At 27.0% G+C, this 24,204-nt stretch overlaps 1 protein-coding gene across 4 annotated transcripts in view; it reads left to right on the plus strand.

The window, feature by feature from the left end:
- LOC129964016 (neuron navigator 2-like) overlaps nt 1-24,204 on the plus strand; it is a 654,345-nt gene extending 630,141 nt beyond the window's left edge. For 3 of the 4 annotated variants that reach the window (XM_056078676.1, XM_056078675.1, XM_056078678.1), the window contains 18 exons: nt 10,418-10,501; nt 11,220-11,385; nt 12,753-12,892; nt 13,600-13,784; nt 14,644-14,800; nt 15,485-15,644; nt 16,153-16,262; nt 16,355-16,444; nt 17,268-17,361; nt 17,479-17,553; nt 17,651-17,822; nt 18,428-18,538; nt 18,889-18,993; nt 19,531-19,602; nt 20,114-20,310; nt 20,407-20,525; nt 21,273-21,473; nt 22,172-24,204. In XM_056078676.1, coding sequence (XP_055934651.1) covers nt 10,418-10,501; nt 11,220-11,385; nt 12,753-12,892; nt 13,600-13,784; nt 14,644-14,800; nt 15,485-15,644; nt 16,153-16,262; nt 16,355-16,444; nt 17,268-17,361; nt 17,479-17,553; nt 17,651-17,822; nt 18,428-18,538; nt 18,889-18,993; nt 19,531-19,602; nt 20,114-20,310; nt 20,407-20,525; nt 21,273-21,473; nt 22,172-22,315 — 2,382 coding nt within the window. In that variant the 3' untranslated portion in view covers nt 22,316-24,204. The remainder of the gene's footprint in view (nt 1-10,417; nt 10,502-11,219; nt 11,386-12,752; nt 12,893-13,599; nt 13,785-14,643; nt 14,801-15,484; nt 15,645-16,152; nt 16,263-16,354; nt 16,445-17,267; nt 17,362-17,478; nt 17,554-17,650; nt 17,823-18,427; nt 18,539-18,888; nt 18,994-19,530; nt 19,603-20,113; nt 20,311-20,406; nt 20,526-21,272; nt 21,474-22,171) is intronic. The other variant, XM_056078677.1, reaches the window with a different exon arrangement.

Here is a 24,204-nt window from a genome sequence, read left to right on the forward strand (position 1 = left end):
TATGCAGGTTCATTCTAAAACATTGATTTGTCATAAGATGATTTCTTGATCTAGTATTGAGAAGGAAACATTTGCTACGGTTAAAGATAATTTCAAAGAAATACTTTTCACGGGTTATCATCATCCATATGTTGTTGCAGGAATTTAATAGTTCAATTAATGGTTGTCGCTTATGTGGGTTCATTCTAAAACATAGATTTGGCATGAGATGGCATGTTTTCTCTCTGGTAATGATAAATATAATTTTATTTTAAGGAAGCACTTACGATTTTGCAATTACTTTTCATATGCCTTTGATTTTCTAGTGCTACATATCAAGTAAGGAAAATGTGACTAGTTAACAATATAACATTCTTATCTGATATTTCTTAGTGGCATTGTCATTTAACTATACGTTTAAATTATTATGAATGACCTTTGTACAAGGAAAATGGAAAATTTAGAAATGATTTAAACGTCTTTAGCTGATTTAAATAGCAATATTATTAGATAGAAACGGATTAACAATTATATGAAGCGTTCAAACATTTTTTAAATCCTTAAAATAGCTTTCACCTTGCGTGTCTATCATAAAGAATAGTTGAAGGCCATTTGGTAGAATTTTTCCTTTCTTATTGAACTTGAGCCACTGCTTTTAAAACAATAATCTAAATTAATGAAATATTTGACTAGATATTTTTAATGAAAAAACAGCATCTTTAATGAAGGTACATCAAAGATATTTTCCAACACTGGCAGAAAGACGAAAGAGAACCAGCCCTTGATTCAAACGAAATGGTACAAAGGCCTTTTCAGATGCCGCAATCCCATAAAGAGGCTTTTAGAATTTTATGGGACTTTTATCTATGGTTCATTCACGGAAGATACTTTACCATTGTCTGTCATGTTTTCTAAAGGAAAAATTAGAAAGGAGAAGTAGCGATCTCAAAATCATTAGTTCTGTTTAATGAAAGAAGATTTTCATCGTGGGGCTGCAGAAATGAGCGGAACAATGGGCACCAAAATTTATCATCATTCAATGAGTAAGGGAACTTGTAAATGAGTGTGAGAAGAAGCGTTTTGTAAGAGGATTGTGTCAATAGCTCTGTGTTGTTTCTTTTTTGCTTTGATTTTAAAGTAGGTAAAATTATAATATGAAAGTGCGTTGACTTTTTAGAAAAGGAATTTTAGCGCAATACGGTATTATTATTTTGTCACTGATTTGTTGCTATAATTTTATTTCAAATCCTCAGAGAAAAAAAAAAAAAAGTCGAATAAAGAATTTTCACGCAGATTTTATTACTGTTAAGATTAAATGGATGTATTTTACATTAGTATCTTCAAGAAGAAGAAAAAAACAGTCTTTATGTATTTTAATTGAAATATCCGGTTTTAATTTTATTACTTAATTTGATAAAAACGTTTTTTTTTTTTTTAATTTTGATTATTATCATTTAGAGCAATAAAGAATTATTTTTGACGGAAGTTAATGGAAATTATATTGCCCGGTTTTCCCGACACCGCAATTTTTTGAAAGTAAATAGAACTTATTAATTTTGTCATTAACTTCCTGTGGTTCAAAATTTTTAAAAATTAAATTAGGAATTTTTACAGTCTTTGCAATTTTCTACAAATCCGTTGCTCAATTAAAGAAAAGTAATGGATTTCCCTTTATCGTCATTTTTGCATTCAGTATTTCATTTGTAAATTACTTCGCTGCAAGAAAAAATGAAAAATTGCAATCATAAAAAATTAGTAATTAAATACAAGCATATTCAGATTGGGTGTTTATTGTCATATTGTGACATTTTCCCCAAATAAAATAGAGTGTTCTATCCTAAATATTCTAAAAACTGTATTTCTTATATAGTTATTTGAACTCAGTTACTGAATAACAACTGCTATTTCATGAATTTAAGAGTTGATTTCTAGAAACTTATAGCTCTATAAAGTATGTTGTTTTTCATACAAAGTTGAATCAACTACAATTTATTGTACGAAAATTTGGATAAACGCTATGAAAAAAAAAGTTTCAATATTTTGTTAAATCAACTATTTTTTAAAATATAGATTTAGAAATCGGATCCGTATTCCATTACTACTATCCTTATATAATAGAGTAAATAATTATTAGATTCGGTATATGTCTTAGATTTGTGTGACAAATTTCGTTTTTAATGAACTAATTTTATAGTCAATAGATAAATAATTTCCCTTCCACTCCATATCTCACAAGAATTGTGTTCCTTATCTCAAAATTTATTAATATTATAAACAATGCTCGAATATATATATATATATATATATATATATTTGGCGATTTTTTAAACGCCACCAAAAGCTATTGGACACATTCGAACAAAAAGTGAAGGAAAATTAACTATTAAGCGAAGAAAAAGCCGTGGTAAAAATGATTATATTTCTTTTGTACCACAGTTTTATATCTTTACCCAGAATCTGCTAAAAATTCAAAACATAATCTCTGCTATCACTGAGACATGCAGAATTTTCTTCTTAAAATATTCCACTCTCAGTAAAGGAAATATTCATTTTACACGCATTTCACATATTTAGAGAGTATCCTATTACTTCTTTTCTGTTTCCGCTACTGTATATCAAGCTAATGAGCCACACTTTTGGCTGTTTACGGAGCTGGAACTTTTTTTTTCTTTTTTTTCTGATGAAGACGCACGCGTTTCTTATTTTACAGTCGAGACATTGAAGTGTTTTATGCATGTCGCGTGTACCATTTCTTTAGTTCATGTGCCGCTTCCTTTGGTTTCAACCGGATGTGGCACGATCTCCACATGTGTGAAATCCACCACTTCTACTACATCACTCTCTTCCCCACCTTTTGACACTGGAAAGTCCTTTGAAACTCTATCTTTCGGTACATCTGTGATATCTAGAAAATATGCCGTAAACATTTGCTGGTGAATCTTTAATTTAGGTACAGCATAATTAAGTTTGTCTGCCTTTAGCAACTAAAAAAAAAAAAACGTTAAAATATGCTTTAATGATTATTCCCTTTATTATTATATACTTTTATATTGCATTTTATACCAATAATTTAGACGTAAAGAATATAGAATATAACAATTTGTTCTCTTATAGAATATACTGAATATAATATCTGCGTGATCACCTTATTTTGGAGATATTTTATTTTTACACTACTCATTCTAAGCCGCGAAATTTTTTTAAAAATGTTTTTCAACCATTTTATTGTGTCGTGATCCTGATTAAATTTGTGTAACACTCGGACAACTCGGGATGTTTACTGGTAATGTTAAATGATAATGCTTAAAAGCAATAATCATTTATAAAATAAAATAATTCAATCTTTAACTCTATTAGTTTACCACAGTTATAGATTCCTGAGCACTAAGCTGAGAAAAGTCGGCAAGCGATTTAAAAAATCATTATTTTTCAAATAAATTATTGCAAAAGACAAATTTTATAAATTATAAAATATTAAGGTATTATTAACATGCAATCAAGTATAAATGGTCAGATGCTTATATTTTTTATTATGTTTACTTAATTATTGAAAGAATATTTATACATCATTCATTCTATACAAAAGGTAAATGCTGAAGTCTAGAGTCAAATAAAAACATATTCATTTTCTCAAAGTTAATAAAATAAAAAAGATTAATCTAAAAGAAATCATTAACAGGTTAAACACTTGTTGAAATGTGGAACTAAATTGACCACTTTATTAAAAGGCTTTATAATGCGTAATATCTAGTACCCAAAATCTTAATTCCCCGTAATCTTGCCATTAAATTTACAAAAAAGTATATTAAATTAAATTGCTTATTATTATTATTTTATTTTATTTCCTCTTTTTGTAACGGTAAGAAAACTTGTTCGCTGGAAAAAAAAGAAGAAAAAAAAAGTCCCCAATGGAAAAAATTTTAAGTCTTGTTTTGGATGAAAACAAAATAGAAATTGAATAAGTGAATTCATTGCCGAAGCAAGAATATCTACAAATTTGAACAAATTTCTATTACAAAATGATATAAAAAACTGTTATATAGATCGTGCTTGAACAAATAGTCAAAACAATTTTAGATTACAATCATTCATACGCCAGAAAACTTGAATTTATTTCTATGTTTTGACACTTCTCTCACGTCTGTGCTGTTAATCCCACACGAAACTTGTCTTAACTTATGCACCTATAAAACTAGTGCGACACTGAACTGCAAATCTTCGAGCATAGGAGTTTTTACGTGGAAACCCGCTGTCATAAAAAGCGATTTATGATATTTTTACTACAGAGTATCACCCTGTCTACTTTTTTAGAAACTTTCTATCTAAATCATCTCCTCCAAGAACTGAGTCGGCGTCGAAAAAGTACTTTTTTTTTAAGTTGAGTTATGCATGTTTGAAAGCTGGGTGAATATAATTAATGTATTTCAGCTTCTTAGTTCGTTTTTAATGTTCTATATTCTGTCGCACTTCTCTTGTCCTGTTGAAACTCGAAGCCGGAAGTACAAGACGTCATCTACAGTGAACGAAGGGGTGATGATATTAATTTACTTCTGAAAATAAATAAATATGAGATAGAACATATTTTTTTACTCCCCATTTGTATTTTTAGAATGAATCCGAGAGTTTATATCTTACTTGTTTTAGAAAAAAGACATTCTAATTATGTTCCGAGAACTTATTCAGAGTTCAATTATGAATAAAAAAATTTTAAAATATCAATATAAAATATTTTATCATTTTTTTTAATATTATCTCTTTAAAAAAATTAGTATTTAACGGTGGAATAATTTTAAGAACAAATAACTTCTTTTTCAGTTAAAAGCTAAATCGAAACTTTTTTTTTTCATTGCGTTTACCTTAATAAAACTGAATACTTAAGGTAATGGAGCTAGTTATTTTATTGAAGCCTTTTATATTATTATTTATTTTATTTTATTTAATTATTTTATTTTTTTGCTTTAAATGGATTAACCTTGAAATTTTTATTATATGCCAACACTTTAAAGTTTATTTGTAAAATATATTTGCAAACATTCGAAATTGCTGTCACACTTTTTTTTTAATTAATGATATATATATATATATATATATATATATATATATATATATGCCTCTCCTTAAATCAAGACACGATTATTTTTTATCTTATCTGAAGTGCGTATAAGCTTATCTCAGAATGAGAAGATAAATATTTTCGTCTCATTATCTTGGCGGTGAAAGCGTTACATATGTTTCATGGTTCAGAAGATCGTTTTCATTCAGAAGATCATTTTTTTTTTAATCTGATAATCTTGTGTATTCTGAACGATCTTAAAAGATGATTGGGATTCACTCTTCAACGAAAAGTATGACTCATGATCATTGTTTCGCTAGCAGTCAAAACATGAATTCTTTAAGATATGCAAATCTTGTTGGAAAGACTTAAAAAGATCAAGGGAATTTAAATTTCTAATCCTTTCAAAATTCCCATAAGAAGGCTAATGCGCTGTACAAAATGCTATATATCTTCATCTAACTCTTGTTTTATCAAAATCCGAATGTTATTTCTTACATGATTTAAATATCTGCTTTTCACAACTTATTATAGAGAAATAGGATTATTTTTAATGCATTCTTCTTGCCTAACCGCTGAAATGACTTTCATGAAAAACTGGTGAAATTCCTTTTTGAATTGATTTGTTCTTTGTGGCTAGTAAGTCAACCAGTTTTTTTATCTTAATTTTTATTTATTTATTTATGTTTAAGTACAAAATATTTAAAATCTTACATTAATTTTACTTTCCTTAAAATAAAGTAATTTTTTTTAACTGCATAACTGTCTCTGAAAATTTAATTTATAGGATAGCCAATTAATTAATATATATGTAATTATTACTTTGTTACAGATTTTAAATTGATTTCAAATTTTGTAATATAATAAGTATTTTCTTGAAGAAAGGGAATTTTACTTTAAAAAAAAAAGAATAGCATGATTTCTACTATTACACTTCGCCCAGTAGTGTTTCCAAACACTGTGTTTTTTGTAAATGAAATTGTCGAGACAATCACTTCAACTACTACTTTAAAACAAAAAGTGGAATTTCGACGGCTTGCTAAACAGAATGAAATATGTTAATCAAACATCTGCCTCCCAAATTCGTTTCCAACACATCTGTGTTCTTATCCTTATCAATTCAATAATGTGAAAGCGAATATAATACTTAGTAAAGATAATTATTTTTTCATGGCTGTAAAATCTGCAAAATAATACTGGGGCTCCTGAACATTATCTCAAGAAAGGTAGTTTGAGTTATCTAAAAAGAAAAGAAACATGACACGATCATTTAAAAAAAACGAGTTCGTGCATCGGTACACAGCCTTCATGTTTCTTTTCCAAAACGAAAGAAAAGGGTAAGTCAATGTCCTTAGTTTAAAAAGCACCTGGCAATTTCAGTAATCGCAAACACCAGGCAAGGCTACAGAAGCAAAGATAATATCAACACGGACTCTGTTGAAAAGGATACTATTTGCATAATCGTTTTATAACTTATTTATTGCTGTCAAGCGGAAGTAAGAATCGACATTGAACACGAGTCTGAAGTATTTTGGCCTACTCGATAGTCAATAAAATGGCCTATTATTCGAACTGTTCAGTCGTTTCTTTGTTCTAGTAAACAGTTCCTGGTAAAAATTCAATTCTATTGTTCTCTGAAGTTCAGATTCTACTTCCGATCGACAAAAGCTAAATTTTAGAACGCTTTTTTAAAACTCTTTCAGATTTATAACTGTAAATTTATATTATAGAAGCAAAATTATTTGTTCAAAATCTTTCGAAATAAAATTATATTTAATATATTCGCAGTCCGATGGCAAACACGAAAAATACAATAATGGGATAGGTTGTTCGTCATGATTCATTGCTTTTCAAATTCATTCTCCGTTTTCAAATAAATCGTATCCTAGTTTATTTATTGTATCGTAAAATAGGGATTCGTGTATGTATAGTTAACCGATATACGTTTTTTATTTGTATGTTCTGTCTGGTGACGCTGTTAGGAAAAATTGTGGAATTTCTATGTATTGGTTGAGCTCAAAAGATGTTTTAAGAATTTTGATTTTCTAACCTGAATATTCTTGATAGACTACTATTTTTTTTTTATCAACATTATTTCTTGTTCTATGTGTTGTTTAAGTAACGGTTAGATGCTTTGCATTTCAACTTTGTCCGAAATTGAAATACTACCCTAGATTTGCCTCAATTTCGGAAAATTTATTCAAAATTGTCCAATTTTTTCTCCCTTACTTATAAATAAACATTTCGTATTAAAAAAAATTAACTATTTATTCAATTTAATTTTTTGATATTTAACCTTTGAAGAATTCTATGTATATAGTATTAATTTTGTATATGATACACTAACCTGTTTTAGCGAATCATACAATAAATATCATTAATTTTCGCTGTTGCTGTACTTTTATTAATGTATGTGGTAAAATAGACAAACATATCAAATGACCTGATTCAGACCTTATTGTTTCAGCTTGTCCTTCCTAGTATACTCTTGTTCCTAATGCAGCATTTAGAAAATATATTTACATTAAACCGTTTGAACTATTTAAAATCAAAATATTGTGTGTTTACGAGTACGTATTGCAATACTCGATAATACTATTTTCAATCGCGTATTATAAAAAGAAAATTTTGTTTCAAGTACAATCCAGAGAAGATATTATATATATATACACAGGGTGTTCATTAATTACTGTCGGTGTTTCCGTACCTCATAACTTTCGAATAAAAAATATTACGTAAAAACCGATTGCGTATTCGCAAATTACAACTCAAAGAATTTTATTAATGATATTAAAGTGTAAAGCTTGCACAATTTGCACTTTGTAGGCATTCAGCTGAAGGCGATTCTTTGAGTTGTACTTTACGAATACATAATTCTTTGAGTTGTAATTTACGAATACATAATTCTTTGAGTTGTAATTTACGAATACATAATCGCCTTCAGCTGAATGCCTACAAAGTGTAAATTGTGCAAGCTTTACACTTTAATATCATCAATAAAATTCTTTCAGTTGTAATTTGCGAACACGTAATCGGTTTTTGCGTAATATTTTTTATTCGAAAGTTATGAGGTATGGAAACCCCGACAGTAATTAATGAACACCCTGTATGTATATATATATATATATATATATATATATTACAGATAAAATTTTGAATATCTTTTTGATAATAAATTTATTAAAAAAAATAGTTCGTGAATATATGTAGGGATATAATATTTATTTACTTCGTTCCTTTAATCCTGAAGGTAGGAAATGGAAAAGTTATTTCTTTTCTTTGAAACTTTAACTTGCGATGTTTCCGGTTTTTCTTTTTATGTCTTAGGAAAGTAACCGATCGTAAAGATATCCCACAACCTTTAAATGATCCTTCATATCTGTCTTTGGATCTGTTTCGTCCGTTTTTCTTTATTCCATTAATGTCTGATTCTTGAGCTTGTAGTTTCTGAACAAACACAATTTAGGACCATTATTTGTGGCCTTGAGCTTAAGTGACCAAGAAATTCAAGTCTGTTCGGAGCACTTATTTCAAGTGGTAAATGATCGTTTATGAAGACAATGTGCAGGGGGGGGGGTGCAGAAGTACGTGCTCTGAGTGGAAAATTTCGGCAATCTAGCCATTTCCACTAGTTCAATTGCTACACATTTTGGAAGAGAAAAATGACCCGAATCTAATTCTTTGTGGATATGAAAGTTAGTGGGTGTTTCAGGAGTCAAGGTTGCTTTATCCAGGTCTTGGTTAATGTGTGTTTATGGTAAAAATTCTAAATCTACGTTATATAAAAAGATGTTACGCAATTTTTGTACGTTGAAACTCTCTCACAGGTTTTATTTGACTTTCTCTTGATGATTCAAGTCCTATCATCGTCCTATCTCCGTGATATATTAACGTAGTTTATATTTTACTAGTAGAATAAAGTATATATACGCTATTGTGAAAATAACAGGATTTTAAACATTTATAAACAATACATGAATTCAATTAAGTTTTTTCCATGCTGAAGTAGAATTTTATGGGCATAATTGAATTATATATATATTCTTAAGAAAGCTGATGTATTTTTTTTTGTCTTTATTTAAGATGATATATGTAAGTAATTTTTATTTTGTTTTTCAACAAAATAAAAATTACTTACATTTATTATCTTAAATATTGACGTAAGTGCTGCTGTGTGCAGCATTACCAGCGTAAGCACGAGTATGCACCATCTGTTAGGTATATCCTATTCTGTTCTTCATTCTGTATTACTATGATATTTAAAAAAAATAATTCAAAAAGTAAGATAAATGAATAGAAATTTTACTTTTATAGTTGAATGCTTACACCTAAAATAATTTTTAAAAACCTTTTTTTTTTCCCCCTATAAAGATAATATGCATTTAAAGATGTTTCTTTTTATTCGAAAATTTTGAATTATTCATAGCTGTTTTACCTTCAAGCCGTATTTCCAGCTTTATACTGTCTTTGATCCGGTTTTTATTTTAAAATAAATTTTCACCACAAATCGTTTGTTTTTATAAAATATCAGACAAAAGAAAAGCTTTTAAAAGAAACATTTCTATTGTGTATTTTAATTATGAGGAAAAAAAAAAAAAAAAGCGTCTTGGCACACAATGGAAAATATTCGTTAGAAAAAAAATCCTGGATTCCAGAAAACTTTTACGAGTTACAGGCTTCTGATTTATGATTTATTAACACGTCGTGATTTTCTCTTCGCATTTTTCTTTTGGATTTTACCTACTCGTATTCTTTATACTGAAAAGAAAAATATTTTTTAAAATGTTTTATGAATCAGTTAGAATCGCCATATTTTAAATTATGAAATTTTTATGGTTTCTTGTTTATTATTGTCTGAGTTGTAACTTTGTGTTGTAATATTTTTTAGGTAAAAATGCAAAAGTAATTTATTTGGCATAATCAAATATGAGAAAGGGAGATATAGATACCTTGAGATTTAGTCATGGGGATTCTACGAAGAACAAAATATTTTTGTTTGTATATTTTTAATGCCCTATGATGGAATTAAGTATTTTGCGGCTTTACACAATGCATATGATGCGTCAAAAATTTAAAAAATTAATCTTCAAATAAAAATTGGTTAATAATTAATTCTGTTAACCAATCCTTTGTAGATCGATTTGAAATGATTTACTGCTTTACATTGATACTTTTTTTTGTAGTACTGTTGTTTATTCAGAACCGTAAGGACTAGAACTTAAAGGAAATCTAATATTTTGAGCGTTTTTATTTATTTTTTATATGGGTTATATATATATTCATGTGAAGCTTGATATATGAGTAAGAGTATATATTGTTCATTTATGATTTAATAAATAATTTGAGTCGAATATGTGAACTAAAGAATTAATTTTTCTTTTATAGGCACATATGGTTGCTGCATTTGAGCAGTCCTTATCGAATATGACGAGTCGGTTGCAACACCTTACAGCCAGTGCAGAGCAAAAAGTAAGAGATTAGTTTATATTGAAATTGTATATTATCTCGCATGTATTTTTACCATGCCATGAATACATAAAAAAAGTATTTAATTGATTAAATTCAAACTCACGTTAGTTTACTTATTAAAAAGACTGTGGTCTCAAAACAGGGAAAATTAAAAGATTTCGAACTTAAAACACTAAACGTTTCAGGCATTCCCCCCCCCCCTTATATTTCCTGAAATTTTATATTAGTATATAAAAACTTGTGGGTAAGAGATTTTTGACATAATATAGAAATATTTTTGAAATTAGGGTATATATATTTCCTTTCATTATCAAATATGGGACATATTTTCCTCCAGAATCAATAGTTTTGTATTGTATGCATTCATTTTGATGTATTATTATTGTATTTGCATTAATATGTGTATTTTTTTTTTTTTTCAAAATTGTAATACTAAATTTTACTTGAAAATGGTTAGAGTAATTAATAGAGAAATTATATTGCTTTCAAGTAATTTTAGAGTGCCTGAAACATTTATCATAAAGACCTATTAATTATTATTAAATATTATAATTATTCCAATAAGTCAGAAACAAACAATTATATTGTAATGAAATTTTATGTACTATCTTTTATAATGTTTCTCTTTATACCTGATAAATTAATAAACTGAAAATTTAAAAATATATTTTTCAAAGGTCCCTTATTACCATAATGACATTTTTTCTCTCTTCTTTAGGACTGTGAGCTGATGGAGTTGCGCAATACCATAGAAGCCCTGAAGCAGCAGAGCGCCGAAGCTGGTCTAACCAAGATGGCCCTGCAGTCGATGCAAGCAGTGCAGAGAAGTACGGGTGCTACTAACTTAGTCCGAAGGCATACTTTTAACACTACTAAGGATACGGGTGAGGCATGCTGCAACTAACAGTGAAATGTGCTGTGCTGCATGAGTACTTTGGTTTGTTCCGCATGCCTGCCTGTCCCACTCTACTCACTAACCACTTGATGATTGTACGACTATTGATTCTGTAAACACTAAAGCATGAGTTATCTGGTGCATCAACAATTAATTGCATGATGGATTATATAGCAGTATATCATTAACTTTCCTAATTTAATTCAATTTCATATAATTAACAATATTAATAATTAATTAGAATAAGCACTTCTTTAGCAATCCAAGGTATGCTGACTAAATTCGTTTCTGAATTTAAAAATCTTATTATTATTATTTTTTATCTTTCCATATATTAAATCTCTTTCATTTTGCATGAAAATACTCAAATTCTTATAACTTTTAATTCAATTTTCACAGATCTTTATTTAACTTGACTTTATATTTATAAATGAACTTTTTTGTAATGGACTTTTCACTCATTTCCTAGAGTTAGAGCAAAATTCTAATGCTAGAATTTTGCAGTTTTTTACATCTGTGTATTCGAAAATAATACATAATTTTATTATTTTCAGAACTTAATTATCAGTATATTGATTACTTTAATTACAAATTTTATTCCATATACTAGAGCAGTCTGATTGTCAGTTTGAGAAAAATTTGATTTCCTGATGCCTTAATATTTTTATGAATAAACTGTATGTAAAAGGCTAATAAAATAAAAGAATTGGTTAAAATAGATTCTTATTTTTAGGAGATTAATAAAATTGGTTGCTATATAGGATTTTTATTGCTTTTATCTTATAATTCTTAAACTTATTAAATTAGCTTCCTTTTTAATTCATTTGAGGAAAATTTCATTTTTTTTCAATGTCTTGTTATGTTTGACAGTCTGATTATATTTTGTGCAAACAATTTATAATCAACATCAAAATTTTTAATCTAAATAATGGTTAGCTAGAGTTTTCTGTTTACAACTCTATTTTTTTAAGATAGAAAAGATTTTTGTGGCACCATTTCTATCCAAAAAATTTTAATACAACTTAAAAGGTTGGAAATAAGTAAGAAAAAAGATGATAATTTGTGATTATTAAAAAGAAATTCAACCAAAACTAACATCTAAATAATTATAAAGAAAAGACCTCTATCTGTTACCCAAAATTATTTGTACAATGCCATGTAGGGCCATATTTTTAAGTGCTCATTGTTATTTAAATATTTAATTTGATTTTTTACGAATTAATTTACATCATTTAGTCAGCATACCTTGTAGTTGTTTATATATTTGTGTAAACCATGTACTTAAAAATATGAATTGCTATATTGTTTGATAACTTCTGCATTCAGCTTTTAAACTATTGCTTTATTTTACAATAGCACTTCAAGAACATAGGATATCACGGCAGTTTTCCACTGATTCGATGTCCAGTGTTAATTCTTGTTCCAGTGCTTGTAGTGGAAACAGTGGCAAATCTGGTGATGCCTTGAGTGATAAAAAGAAGAAAAAGAAGGGCTGGGTAAGTAATTCAGTTTTTAAATTTCTCTCTCTCTCTTTCTCTCCTTTTTCAGTATCAGAAATATTGGAGATTTTATTTTCTTGTTACTATGTGATTGGATAATTTCAAACTGCGAGTTTTCATAAGTGGAAAAAAGGTATCTTGAATTCCCCTTTATAATCATTATTCTCTGTGAGATCCTAAAAAGTTTACATCCCCCTTCCCTATAAATATTAAATGTTTGGAATACAGTATTTAAAGTTTTTATACTTGAAATCTTATTCTTTTTCATACATGAATTTATTTTTAAAAAATGCCTCCTCATTCCTTTTTTTTTCTTCTTTTTTTACTTTAAAGATGTATGTTTCCATCAAGCATGTTTTCCATTGTGTTGAGCCATAATTGAGCTCATCTTATATCTTCATTCTTACATTTTAAAATACTAATTTTATTATTATTATTACTCAATTTTCCATTGTTGATAGCAAAAATTAACAATTTATTGAATACTTTACATGAAAAAAAAATCTTTATACATATATATACTAAAAATGTATTCTTATCTTCCTTACCTTGAATTTTTGATTAACAGTTAGAGAAATACAGTTTTAAGTATTTTTTCTCATTAAGTATTTTATTTTTTATGCTATGTACTTCAATGACTACAACAAAAGATTTTTTAAATTTATTATTTCAATTGATTGATTCTTTATCTCTCTCTCCTGCAGCTGAGAAATTCCTTTAGCAAAGCCTTCTCTCGAAGCAAGAAAAATAAGAATGGTTCTGTTTCTGATGTGGAAGATCTGAGACACCTACAGTCTGATTCCTCCACCCCAAATTCTCCTCTCCTAGGGGCAGGACACACTACGAATGGAAATGGGCATGGCCTCAAGCAATCTCATTCCTCATCTGCGTAAGTAATGATCAAAATATTTGTTGAAATGTGAAGATATATAAAAATTATAATAAATTTCTAATTATAGAGCTTTCAAAAACTTGTATGAAACTAAATTGGCAGTTTTTATTATGTTTATGCAGAAGTGTCATGTTTATTAATAAAATATTCCTTTTATTCTATACTTATTGTGGAATTAGTTGTGTACTTAAATAAATTTTCTTTGAAGGCTAGTTGTATTTTCTACTTTAATATAAATCATGGTGATATCATTACAAGCCTTTTAGTAGAGAAATGCAATTTCATTGTTTTTGTATTAGTATAAAAACATCAAACGCCTTTAATATGCTTAGGAATATTTGAATGTTGTAGATTAGGTTTCCTATGTATTCATTTTTCAAATAAATGCTTTATTTAAAAATCAGATAGATATTTTATTTTTCTAAATCATTTAACTTGTCCTTCAGAAGAAGTATTTACATTGTTACAAGTAAGATATTTAATAATATTAAGGATTGCTCTGTATATTTTATGATTTTACTTTATTGTACTGTATTTGTATTTCCTAGTTTCGTATCTTTTTTTAAAAAATTTTTGTTGTTGCTATTTCTTAGCTATTAATCAAAAAATTATGCATAAAAAATAAATATTGATTATTCAATTTAGAACTTCTGAATTAGAATGAATTAATTTTAGCAAATTTTTCTTTCCTCCCCTTGTTTCATATTACTTTACTTCAAATTTTAGCTATGTTAAGCTCTTCAAAATTGCTAATGATCATAATTTCATATGTCTAGAAGGAAACATCAAATTATTCGCTGTTATTATTAATTCTTCCAAAAATTTTACTTCTAAACATTTTTATTGCTTCTATCAGGCTTTATGAAAAAGAGGATGAAGATACTCCAGAGGCTGTAAAAGATTTAAAGAAGCAGCTACATGAGAAAGATATGATGTTGACTGATATAAGACTGGATGCTCTCAGCTCTGCTCATCAGTTAGAAAACTTAAAAGAAACTGTAAATAAAATGAGAGTAAGTTTTTCATTTTTATGGAATTAAACAAATTAGTTCTTTAATACACCTTTTATTTAACTGGATTTGTTTAATGGTTGTGAAGATGGACATTTATGATTGATTTCTCATTCCTTTCTTGATGTACTAGAGTTTTAAAATTTTATTCATTTTTGTATTCTCGATGACAATTCACTATTTTAGTATTTTCATCAGGTATACAATTTAATTAAATTTTGATTTCCATAATATTTGTAATAATGAAACTAATGACTAAAATGAGAAATTAAATGAATGGATGGCTAAAATATAGCAATTAACTAATTTTTAATCCACTAACAAAAATTTGTTTTAAAAATAGTTTCTATTAAGTATATTCTGTTAGATCCCCAATAGCCACCATTCATATTAAATACCACAATGTTTTCTCCTGAAATTTATTTTATCCCATCTCAGTGCCTTATAATTGTTGTACCTGGTGTAATTGTGTTTTTTTATCTGTGGCAGTAGATGTACAGTTAAAAAGAGGATATTTTATATTAAAATTTAATCTTGGATGGAACTAACATAAAGCTAAATGAAAAGTACTGATTAATCTAATTATAATTCAAATTACCAAAATATTATTCTATTACTAAATTAAATCCATATGTGTGTATGTTTATCTTTTTCTGTTTAGTAAATGATATTTGTTTTGCCTTCCAGAGTGAAATGCTTAGTTTGAAACAAGACAATGACAGGCTTCAAAGGCTTGTTGCCACTAAGTCACTCACTTCATCCCATAGTTCCTTACCATTAAGAAATAGTTCTGAAAGTCTAGAAAAGAGACTGAGTGCTTCAGAACATTCAGGTCCTCCTAGTATTGGTAAGCACATTTAAATTCTAATTGAAAATTAAATACACCAGGTTATTCATAACAATTACATTCTTTTTTGCCTTATATTATTTATCTACATTAGACAAATGTTTAGTTTAATGATATTATATGAAATAAAAAGTACATTTTATTTCTTTCAACTTAATTTATTGATACTAAAAATGGTACTAACATTGAAGGGTTTTTTTTTTTTTTTTTCCTCCTCTCTTATTGAATATTTTAGTATATATTAACAAAAGTGTTTAAAAAAGATTAATTCTATTTTGATGCACATTTCTTAGGAATTCATAGATGTAATACCAACAAAGTTTTTTTTAAGTCCTTTTTATAATATTAATACCTATGTTACTTTTATATTTATACTCTAAAGAAATACAGAAACAAAATATAATTCATTAATATTATTCATAATATTATATTCATTATTCAAATATTATTCATTAATATTCAAAATGCTAAGGTAAGGAAAAAATTTTAATAGCAAATCTTCTTGCAGCTGAAATGTATCTAAATGAGCCTAGAAATGACCAGGATGGGAAATTGGTTAATGTGTCTGTTTACCTTGGTTGCCACGGAGATAGTTCTATGTTTCAAAAGCAAAACGCAGTAAGTTTTCTTCTCACTTTCTAGAACATTGAAAAATAGGTCACTAAAACATTTGTAAGTAATAACATTGTCACTCCTCTCTCTTTTTTTAGAATATATCTGAAGTTCTTATTGGAAATATTTCCATCAGCTCTAAAACAAAATGGGACCTCTTAGATAACCTGGTAAAAAGGTCTTTTAAGGTAAGTTTTGATTATCTTCATTAATATTATAAATATCTAAATTCTACATAATCATTATAAAATTAAAAGTTATTCTAATATTATTTTTAAATGTGTACATAAGCTAACAAGAGTATATAAGATGAACTAGTATATTTTATTCAGTTATCTCCTATTAATTAATGAATTCACATTTCCTTTTCTAATTTTGGGCCACAGTGGCATAGTGGTAAGGTTTTTGGTATTCGGAAAAGGAGGCACTAGGTTCGAAATCCAATTCCAATTAAGATCCATTGTGTATGTGGCCCTGATGCTTGCTAAATGTGACATCATTGGCCAAATGTAATTTTGTGGTTGTGATGTGGAAGTTTGGAGATGGAGGTGCCCGCTCAGTTGTCATCTGACTGGAATTCAAAATTATCTGATTTATTCCAAAATAGCTTTTGTGTTGCTTTCAAGTGGAATGTTAATATAACTAACTGAACTCATTTTACTTGTTAGACTGCTCTATTAAATATTAAAATTCTGCTCATTAAATAAAAAGATATATACTGGATGATTATCTAATATTTTTATGAAGAAGGATAATCTATTATTTTTATGAACAAAAATAATCTAATGCAATCATTTTAAAAAATAAATTTCAATCTATTAATATTTGTCAAAAAAAATCAAGATTTTTGCTCCTATTTATTACTTACATATTATTTTATCAATGCTTTAAAATAAAAGGACTGATGTAAAATATATTTTTAAGATATCTAGAAGCTTACATATTTATGTTATATAAATTATATTTTAGAATGAAACAATACTTTTTTTAATTATTATTTCCTTTTTTTAGGAGTACGTTTTGAGAGTTGATCCTGTTTCAAATTTAGGACTCAATGCTGAGAGTATTGTAAACTATCATGTGGGTGAAATTGTAAGAGCCAAAGGTAATTTTGAGTATTTCACTCTAATTTAAAATTTTTGGTTTGAAAAATACTTTTTTGAAAAAGAAACTTGTGAAAAACTATTGAAATGTATTAAATTATTATCTTTATTTTGAACAGATGCTGATGCCCCTGAGCTTTTACCCTGTGGGTATGTTGTTGGTGACAATATGCACATCAGGCTAGTTTTAAAAGGTATTTGCTAAAAATTACTTTTATAGATATTGAATCTTCATGTTTCTTTTGGTTTATTTTTAAATTACAAGATGTAACATACATGCTTGTTTTATAGGTACAAAACAACATTCTGTTGATGCTTTAGCCTTTGAAAGCTTAATACCAAAATCCATAGTGCAGAGATATATATCCTTATTAACAGAGCATCGAAGAATAATTTTATGTGGTCCAAGTGGAACTGGTAAAACATATATTGCTCAAAAGCTTGCAGAATACCTTGTTTTAAAGTAAGTTTTACATTCTTTATCAAATTTGCACAATTATATAAAAAATTATATATTATTTGAATATCTTTGGTATTATTTCAACATTAAATTGTAGATTATGGAGAATGTTGAAAAATAACTACATCTTAATTAGCAGTTGTATAACATTCTAATGTTTTTTCAATTTTTCACATTAACTTACAATTAATGTAAAATGTCAAAGTCACTCTAAATCATGGGTTTCATATGTATTATTATTCCAATACATATAATTTCATATTTTTTTATGGTGGTCAAGTTTGTCTTGAATTAGCTTACCTAATATTATTTCATATTAATAGGGAAATATTTTTTTCAATGATCTTCATAAAATTGACTATGAATTAGTCAGTTTGTTCTACTGAATAATTTATTTCTTGTATCTCCAAAAAAAAAAAAAAAAATATAATAAAAACTTAGATAATCAGATCCAGAAATAAAGATTTATAATTCTGTGATCTTAGGCTCTATTTAAAGTATTTGGGAAATTAAGATTTATGTTTTGATAGATTTGAATTATTTCTTAGTAATGGAAGTTGAGTTGTATGAGTTTTCAATCTCATCATAACAAATCTTATTTTACATAGGAATGGAAAAGAATTAGCTGCTGGTGCTATTGCTACATTTAGTGTGGACCACAAATCAGCAAAAGAACTAAGACAGTATCTGTCTAATGTTGCAGAACAGTGTGAAACCAGGTATAATTATCTTCTGTTATGAATTTTTTTTTAGTATAATAGTATAATTTAGATTTCAACAGATCTGGAATTACGAGAATAATTTCTTTGGCAAACTTATGATATAATATCATTTCCAGTTTTCAACTTATGTATGATCATTTCCAGTTTCATACACTATTAAGCATGACTGTTAGTTAGTCAAATAATATAAATTATTTTATTAGCTTTCAAGCAATCTACTATACTGAAAAAATAAGTTTGTTTATTATGTAGCATTTTTAGACATACATCACAACTTACACTTCCAGCTAAGTACCTATTAAAAATTGTTCTGATTTTCTTTTCTTTTCTTTCTTTTTTATTTTTAGTAATGTGTCAGATCTACCAACTGTGATAATCTTGGACAACTTACATCATGTAGGCTCTCTGGGAGAAGTTTTTAATGGTTTTCTTAGTGCCAAATATCAAAAGTGGTAAGAAAATGTATTTCTTTATTATTATTTATTTATTTTTCTAATTTAAAATAGTTCATTTCATTTATATTTTGTTAAAAAAAATTATTATATATCTTTCTGCAGTGGATAAAGTGTAAATAATTCATAATATTAAAAAAAATGTTTACAACATAAAAAATTGTTATTACTAACATATATTAAAAACTAAGATATGACATTCAATATCTTTTCAAAATTAATAAATTTTACAAAAAATCAGATTTTCTGTAATTACCTTAATCACTCAAATTAATATTTGAATTATGCGTAATTTTGTGATGATTATTTTGAAGTGTAGAAAAATGTTGTATATTTAAATGAATTTACAAAAACTAAAATATAAAAAGGAATTATTTTTATTGAAAGTTTATATGATTTAGTATGTGCATATCTGTATGAATGAAAATAATTATATTTTCAAATATTTTTATTTGTTATCCCTTGAATTCTCATTTTTCCATATTTTTTTAACTCTCTTGACTGAAAACTCTTGATTGAAATTTATTTTTCTTGCAGCCCCTATATCATTGGCACTATGAACCAAGCAACATGCTCAACAACAAATTTACAGCTTCATCACAATTTCAGGTAAAATTCATCTGCCAAAGGATGTTATTTGAATATTATTAATTCATAATTATTTTCTGTGATTTTTTTTTTAACATCTGGAGTAGTTTTTCATAATTTGTAGCATAATACTATAATATTGAATGAAATGAATAATAATCATAGCTTTATGTTAGTGTTTATAAGGCTGGTTAGTTTTGTTTGAAAAGTTGATTTCTTCTACATTAAATATATGTACTAACTACTTTGAACTCTCAAATATTTATAAGTACCATCTTATACAATTTACATTGAAATAATGATTTTTTTTTTTTTTTTACTATGTGATCCATGGTATACACTCTTTAAAAAAAATAATGGAAACTGCTATGTTGTATTTAAACAGAAGTGACTAATTTTTTTATATTTTTCAATAATATCTTTTTAAAATCTTCAGAAGTAAAATTAAATCCTTTTTAGCACAGTATTATAGCTTTTGAAAAATATAAAGCTTAAATTTTAAATTATGAGTTTTAAATATGTTTATTTTTAGATGGGTTTTGTGTGCTAATCATATGGAGCCAGTCAAAAGCTTTCTAGGTAGATACCTGAAGAGGAAACTAGTCGAAGAAGAAGTTAAAGGAGGCATTCGCAATGCAGAAATTGCCAAGGTCATTGACTGGATGCCCAAAGTTTGGCATCATCTAAATAAATACCTTGAAACACACAATTCATCTGATGTCACAATAGGTAAAAATATATATATAAAATTTAAAATGTATATAATTAGATCTATTTAAATTACTTTTTTAAAACTTACTTAATACCATTTCTTTTCATTCTTAGGACCAAGATTGTTTTTGTCTTGTCCCATTGATCTCTCCAGTTCTCAGGTGTGGTTTACTGATTTGTGGAATTACAGCATTGTACCATATGTATTGGAAGCAGTACGAGAAGGTCTTCAGGTAATTTATTTTTAAAAACAGAGTACAATTTTTTCAACTATTATTGCTTTAGACATTTCATATTCTTTTCCCACAATATTTTTTTTTATATTTCATTTTTTTTTATCTGCATAAATTTTTAAAAACTTCTTCAAAAGTATTCATACTTGTAGAAAATTGTAAAAAAAGAAAATTTATTTAAGAATTTTAGTTTCATTTGATTATTTTTTTTACTCATAGATATAAACTTTATGAAGAATATTTTCCCTTGGTTCTACTATGAATTTTAATAAGCAATTTAGTATTATTCATAATAAATAAGTTTAGCATTATTCAGAGCGGTTGAAAATTATCTTAAAAAATATTGAATCATATATCTATGATCAGTGGCTTAGTAACTGGAGGGCAAGGGTGGTATTGATGACCCAGCCTCGATTTATATGGGGTACCTTTGGTGCAAAATATTAATGTAGTTGTATCATTTTTTTTAAATAATTGGGAGGAAATAATGTCATATCTTGGATGCCATCTATATTTTCTTAACTACTGATAATGACAGGTGGTGAAAAATTATAATAGGCACTAGGGTGAAAAATTATGTAGGCAATTTTCACCTACAGAATATTGTTGTTATTCATAAATATTTTTTCCAGTATATGAAAGTTCCATTTATAATATATGTTCCTTACTTTTTAAAAATCAAAATTTTCTTAAAATTGATTGGGAAAAAAAATTCTGTGCATTCTGATGAAAAATTATATTTTTCAGTTGTATGGAAGACGTGCTCCTTGGGAAGATCCAGCTGAATGGGTTTATGAAACCTATCCTTGGCCCATTCATCAAAGCACTGGTGAACCACAGCTTTTGAGGTTGAGGCCAGAAGATGTTGGCTATGAAGGTCACCCAGGTCCTAGCATTGGATCAAAGAATCAACACACAAATAATCCTAATAATGAAGCTGATCCATTAGTAAGAATATATATATTTTTAAAATTGTATCCAAAAACTATCGATTTCATATTTGTTGAAACTTGATCATTAAAAAATTATTTGTTTAAAATAAGAATTAATATAATTTAATATAACAGATCTCTATTTTATTTGAAATTGTTTAACATATTTTTTTTTATTTAAAGAGGATTTTTTTAATGTTTATAATATTCTTAATTATTATGTCTTTCTTTTATAATAGTTGATTATGTGTGATAAACACACTTTACCTTTATATGGGAATTTCTAAAACTATAGATCTGATATTAGTAGAAGAATCATTGGCATCTATAATGCTTTTGTTTTAATAATTTTTCAATGAAATGATGTAAATCTATAAAGAGCATTTTTTTTAAATGTAGCAAAAATAAATTTTAAATTTTTTAATTCAAAAATAATGAATTAAAAATTAACTTATTCAATTAAAATTTCTTTAAAATTAAATCCTTTAAAGTTTTTTTTCTTCTAAAAAACTTTTCATCCTAAAATAAAAAATGCAGCAATTAAAAAATTGTATTAATCATTCATTAAATTATTTAAAAAAAAAGAAAACAGGCATGAAGTGTACTAATTTGTTGACTGTTTTTGAAATTGCATGTTTTTAACTTCTTGAATAGTACTGTACATCATTTTGTGTCTTATATTTTAATTCTTAAGACATATATTTTCTATTTCAGCTAAACATGTTAATGCGTCTCCAAGAGGCAGCTAGCTACTCAAGCCCGCACAGCAATGACAGTGACACAACTAGCATGGATAGCCATGGAAGCAGTCTTCACTCAGATGAACTCATGGGATCAGGACTTGAATCGACTCTGTAATAATTATCATTCGCATGAGAAATCATAATTCTTGCTCTCTAAGTCATAGGACTGACTTGATCGCATTTCTGTCACATTGATAGAAAAGAAATTGTAAAATAAATAAATAAATGAGAGAACATGTTTGTAAAAGAAAAAGTTATTCTGCATAATTTGAAATTGTAAGAAATTGGTTTTAATTGTGCAGACAACAAAATCGTTTTGTTCCTGCATATGTATAGAAAATGGAAAGAGGGAGAAAGCTATTTTCCTTCATTTTTATTGTATTCTATTGGATTTTAACCTCTAAAGTAATTCAATCAATGTTTAGTTATTATTATTTTTTTATTTTTTACAAAAATAAACATTAAAAAAGTAGCATAGAGTTACAAGTGACAACAATAATGTAAATTAAAAGTTTAATATATTCATTATAATTTATCATTATTCTAAAGTAGTGTGCAAAAGACTGTTCTCAAGACTTATATTTTAGTTATTTATTCAAACCTCTTATATGTTGTGAATGCTCATATAACTAATAATCTATAAGTATTTGCAAGAAAAATTCTGATTATCAGTAAAGAAGTTGCCTTTAAATGTGATAACTTCAATCTTTTACTAAATGTTAATTAGTTACCAGCGAAGGAAGTTAATAGTTTGGTCATTAAGTCTGGATTCAATTTAGCAAGATTCTGTTAGATATAATGATCCCTTGGAATATAATTCTGTTTAAGACATTCTTGTTCTCAGTACTATTATGTTAATAAAAGATATTTTCAATATGAAGTTATTAAAAATTAGTTCTAAAGAAGTTTAGTAACTTCTTTCTTGTAAAAAATATTACTCTTAATACTAATAAACCACGAATAACCCACCTCAATGTGTGCTGGTGCTATAATTTTTGGCTGAATTCTGTTTCTCAGTTCATTTTATACTGCAAGTAACTGTCAAACTTAACTACACTTTTCATTTTGCAAACCAAATGCTTGTGTGGGATAACTAGTTTTATCTTTTTTTACACAAAGCGTTTTGTGTTTCTCACAACAAGAAAAAGCCTTGTGATCTTTTCTGCATTTTATAAAAAAAGTTTTTTGATACATATCTCATTTTTACATTTTTATAACACTAACAAAGAGCACTGTATTTTGTATGTATCAGTTTTTTTTTAAATACAAATTTCAATTTCTAAATAGAAATAAGTCAACCAGGAAATTTGAAAGTAAATTCTTTCAACTTAAGTGTTTGCTTTTGCTTGCAAGTTGTAAAAAAATCATTTGCGGGTGACTTTTTACTCTCTATTGATTTTCCAATCTTTGAAAAGTAACTTTGCTTTAACACTATCTCATTTTTTTTTCTACTTTTTTCTTGCAAGTCTTTATGTGTTTAAAAAAATCATTCATTATCAAAGCAGTGCTGGTAACTGTTCCAAATACTTTTCCAGAAAAGCATTTATATAATATAATAGATATTTAAGTATTAGTAGTTTTAATGGTAATGTGAAATTGAGTAAGATCTGTACAATGTGATTTATAGATATTTGTTACATTTTTGTTGATTCTTTAAGAATCTTTTACAAAAACACTGAAATTAATTATTTAGTTCTTGTATATTTGCAATTAATTTTTAATTGCTTTCATAACCAAGTTCTGTATTTCCTAGTTAGCATGTGAGACTGACATTTGATTTTTATTTAAAACCAAAGACTGTTTTTATATCATAAAGTGTATAAACTAGTATATATTATTGCAAAGTAATTTAAAACTTGCTGTTTAGTCAAATTGTGAATGGAATTTCCAATTGGCATTGATCATGCATTTATGTGAGTTGAAGAAAGCATAATTAAATTTGTATTATGTTTTGCTTACTTTGTTGTACAAAAGTTGTAAATAAAAATAATTTTTAAAATTTTA

The sequence above is a fragment of the Argiope bruennichi genome, chromosome 3 (genome assembly GCF_947563725.1).
Source record: "Argiope bruennichi chromosome 3, qqArgBrue1.1, whole genome shotgun sequence".
Taxonomy (NCBI): domain Eukaryota; kingdom Metazoa; phylum Arthropoda; class Arachnida; order Araneae; family Araneidae; genus Argiope; species Argiope bruennichi.